Raw genomic sequence first — 4,547 nt, 5'->3', positions numbered from 1 at the left:
AGGAAGGCTATTTACTGGAAGGGGGAAGAGAATGAATTTGGGGATCTTGAAATGTAATGGCCACCATTAATTCTTCGTTCAGCTCCAGGGAGCTGGTGGTGACACATCCCACCTGAAAACACTGACGGGGAAAGAGTGGTGGCCTTATGATTAAAGCACAGGTCTAGATAACAAAAGATAGCAGGTTTCGCATCTGGTTGCAAGTCTAGCTTCGCTTAGGCCAAGTGATCCTTGGCCTTGAGCTTCCCCACCCTTTGCAAAACAGCTCTGGCGCCATTGCGGACGTGAGGGAGATGTGGGAGAGCCTTTGTCAACAAAGTGCAGTAACAGCTGTAAGGATGTCAAGTGATCCCTCCCGTGCTTGGTGTGTACAGGCTGTGCGAGTACCTGGGTGAAGATGAACGCTGATACCTAGTTATGAATTTATAATGTTCCTCCCATCCAGATGCCAGAACAGCAGGTAGGGCAGGAGCGGCTGAGATACCCATCTCTTTTGTTCCCAATGATAATACCCCTGAACAGCCCTACAAGTGCGCTCGACTCGCACATCCTCTTCTCATTAGCTACCAACCACCTCCAGAGCATGATGCAAGCCACCAAGCTGATGTGCCGGCACGGCACATCTCCTTGGCCCGTGTGTCTCATGCTGTGTGCAAGGCAATTGGGAAAACCCGGTCACACCCGCCACTGCCTTCTCCAGAGGAGCAGCAGCTGAGGACACAGGACTGGTGAGTGCAGTTCACTGTTGGCAGGCTAGGAAGTAGCAGGAGTAGGAAGGCCACCGTTGAGCAATTTCATCTGGTGAAAGAATATTTCAAATTCACTTAGATGCAAACAAAGTGGGTGGATTAGCTCTGATCAGCTGGCATGGGCTAAGGAAGGAAAAGAGATGTATCTGTGTTCAAATCTGAAAGGGATATTCATTTCTCCCTGCTTATCTTGTTTAGAAAACCCCAGGGTGAACTCCCAGCTATCCCTGCTAAGTTTGCACAAGGAAGCTTGAAATGGATTAGCGTGCATGCTAGTATGGGCTTGAAAGGCTCTGCTGCTGGTCGTGGTTTGTGTGTTTTCTGACGCGCCTGTAGACATGATGGCCCCGTCTCCTCCCAGCCATGCCTGAGCTCTGGGGAGTTTCCCACAGGCTTTCAGCTGCCGTGTGGGCTACCTGATGGCATTGCTCGGCTTTCCTCCTCCTCTCCTCTACCAGCCTGATTTTGTGGAGCCATTTTGTGGATGCCTCAACCATCATGGGACCTCTCATTCTGTTACCACACAAATGACATCCTTTTGTCCTCTAGCTTACCTAAATCCTCCAAAATGTGTTTCCATCTGCTTCTCACTTCTTTTCGCGTCTGCCGTAAGGTATAGATATCATAGTTGAGCTTTTGCCATTCCTGCAAGGAGATAAGAGATACTCAGCATTTGCATGCAGGGAGGTCTCTCCTTCTTTTGTAGGAATTTCAGCTTTTAGAAATGGAGCCAGAGTTGAACTGTTGATGTTGGCACTGAGGGATCGGTGTGAAAGTCAATGGCCAGTGTAGAATGTTTCAGCCTGACATTTGGTAGAGCCCCTCTGCATTTTCTCTGCATGTACAAAACAGGCTTCCAGTTAACCTTGAAATGGGATTACAGAATTTAGCTTAGGCATTGCTGATGACCAAAGTGGTCTCCTCAGTCAGACAGGGAGAATATCATTCCAGCTCTGTGCTGGAAATTATAATGCTGTCCTAGGTTGGAGAACAACATGAACTTCCAAATGTAGTTCATTTGTGAGGCTTCAGTGTCTCTGCTCCAGAAGCCCTTCACCCCAAACCTTGACACCCCTGCTAGTATCAATACCTGAGGTTGTGAAAATACATTATTTGGCCTTTAACAGTTTGGGAAAGCATGACCTCATATTAATAATTACCTCCCATAAATGATTGCAACACCTTATTTTCATAGCCTTGTAGTCAAACTGGCATGGCACATTTTCTCACAGCTGATGGTAAACCAAAAGTTTGCAAAAGAGCTACTGCTCTCTGTATGGTCACACATAAAGTGGCTTCTCCAAACTGCTCAGCCCCTGTTTGGCATTTAACTGGAGCAGGCAGGTTTTCAAAAGCACTGGAAAACAAGAAAAACAGACTTTTTTACAGGTTGGGGTACCCTATTTTAAATAGCAGAGAAGAAAGGTGCATGTGGATGGTTGAGCTGGAGTCATCAGACATCATAACTGTTGGAGACTCCCAGTTGCTGCAGCTAATGCCTCACTTAACACCACAGCTTAAATCCTGGCACTTGACCTCGAGCTTTATATCTGCATAATGGGACACTGTCTAAAAGGTTTTGAGGTTATTTATTAAAGTTATACCAGCACAATTAAACACATCTGTACAAGTATGCATTCCTGTGGAAATGCATGTATTCCACAAGAAAATCAGCAGTACTTTTCCTAGCTGAGTTAAACCAATGCCCATGCTGAAAAGGATGCATTTACAGAAGCAGCCACACGGCGGGTCATAACATCACTCGAGTAATTTCCCTGCACTAACACCCTTAATGAATTTTATTTCTCAGCGGCAGATTACATAGATGGACTCTTGCAGAATAAATGGGTGTTAATCTGTGCTGTCTCCCTGGGATTTTCCTATGTGACATGCTGGGTTCAAAGGGGTTAAATAATACCCAGGAAGGTAGGCTGTGCTTTAGAAACTCCACTGTTTTTCTGATACATGGTGCCTTAAAGAGTTGACTTGATTCAATGAAAAGTTGGAGATTTCTTAGTGGTTTTTTCCTGAACCTGGCTGACACGCCACGACTGCAAAGAATTAAACGACGAGCCTGTTTCTGTGTTGTTCAGCGATAGCTGCAGGAACCCCTTGGAGATTGCGCTTTGAAAGAAGCAGCCGGCAGTGTTAAGACACTGGTGAATTCAGGTCAGGAGAGCAGGGGAAACGCGGCTCCGCCTGCAGCCACTCGCTCTGCACCGCTCATCCTCCCGGAGAGCAAAATCCCCTTCAGTTTTAGCTTTGTGTCGCTGCTCGCAACGAGCTAGCTTTGCCGACCAGAGCTCTGTTTCTCTCTTGACTGCAGCGGTACTTGAAAACAGCTTTTCTGTTTGCACGGGAGGGTACCTGGCTGCCAGCACAAGGCATCAAAATGCCTCTTCAGCCCTTCGCTCGAGAAAGGAGGCAGGGACAAGACTCCTCTCTCCTGTGACACCAACTTGTAGCTAGGAATTGAGCTCCTCTCAGTGAAAAAGAGGAGGTTTATTGTATTAAAGCTTTGTGGGAAGTTTATTGCAAACTTGCAAGTTTTAAAGAAAGAGAATAAAGGCTGCACGGTGCTGTGGTTCCCACTGGCAGGGATCCCTCGGAAACATCTCAGCCTGCTCGCGACCCCACAGTATAAGCAGAAAGGAGAGCGAACCAGGCTGGGCATGCTGGCGGGGAAATAAGCTGTGTGTCTCTGCCCTCCCGCGGAGATGAACAAGTGCTTTAACGCAGACAATCAATCGAGACGGCTGCTGTGATTCCAGGCGTGCCTCACGCTGCTTGAAGGAGCGAGCCGGGGCTTGGGAAAGATGCTCCCCTCCCCAAAACGCAGCTTTCAGGGCTGCAAGGATTTACCCGCGGCGGTAGCGAGCCAGGCTCCTCACTAAGCTAAACAGCGAGCAGTGCTTAGCATGCAGGGAAGCTGCTCCTGATTTTCTCTGGATTAACAGCAGTCTGTTTTCCCTTGTCTATTTTTGTTTTAAGGGAATCTAGGTTATGGCTTTCTTGTACGTTGTAGTTTTGGGGTTGTGTTACGGACATGGGTACAGTACATATTTAGTCCCAGGGGACCTCTAACTGTGGCCTGTCGATGAAGAATTTGAGGAGCGTGCAAAGGAGCAGCTTTGGTACCGAAAATTATGCTTAAGGGGGGAACCTCTTGTTCTGGTGGTATTTCTTTTGCCTGGGTGTAGAGCTGAATGTATTTATGTTTCCCCAGAGAAAGCTGGGAGAAGGATGGTGCACATGGTGCCAGGTGTTGAAAAGCAACTAGGGCCAGCAGAGATTATCAGGGTGAGAATGGGCAGCTCCAGGCTGAGCTCTCGAAGGGACTCACGCCCTGTTCTCCATCAGCCTTACAAAGCACTGAGTTTTCCCAGGTGATCCCTTGTAGCAGAGACATCCCAAATTCTGTGGGCAGGGGGTTGTCCTCTGTGTTGTTTTAATGAGGGAAATAAAGTTAAGAGCATCTTTCCACCCCCAAAATTATTCTTAAAAGCATCTCCCTTTAACTACATGGCAGAGGAAGAGCAAAGCCTGCCCAGCCCTGTGTCTCCACAGAGGAATGGGCAACATCGGAGACTTTGGGGAGGGTGTTCCCCATGCACGTCCCGGAGACGTGAGCTGCGGAGGGAGCGTTTGGTGGGGCCGGGCGGCACCAGGAGGCTGAGGCTGCTCAGCACCCGCTGCCGGGCAGCCCCAAGGCAGGCAGCCGGGGCTCCACGCCAAACCCCGCTCTCCCTCAGCCCTCGCTGCGGCCGGTGCAGAGAAACGCTGAGGCGCACCCGCGCA

At 48.9% G+C, this 4,547-nt stretch overlaps 1 protein-coding gene across 1 annotated transcript in view; it reads right to left on the bottom strand.

The window, feature by feature from the left end:
- Positions 1-4,547, bottom strand: part of MREG (melanoregulin) — a gene marked incomplete at both ends in the record, with an annotated part of 11,576 nt that overhangs the window by 1,494 nt on the left and 5,535 nt on the right. Inside the window, one exon of the mRNA XM_010288810.1 lies at positions 1,304-1,394. Within this exon, the coding sequence (XP_010287112.1) occupies positions 1,304-1,394 (91 nt within the window). The remainder of the gene's footprint in view (positions 1-1,303; positions 1,395-4,547) is intronic.

Source organism: Phaethon lepturus, unplaced genomic scaffold (assembly GCF_000687285.1).
Source record: "Phaethon lepturus isolate BGI_N335 unplaced genomic scaffold, ASM68728v1 scaffold23650, whole genome shotgun sequence".
Taxonomy (NCBI): domain Eukaryota; kingdom Metazoa; phylum Chordata; class Aves; order Phaethontiformes; family Phaethontidae; genus Phaethon; species Phaethon lepturus.
This window is presented reverse-complemented; position numbering and strand designations above follow the sequence as displayed.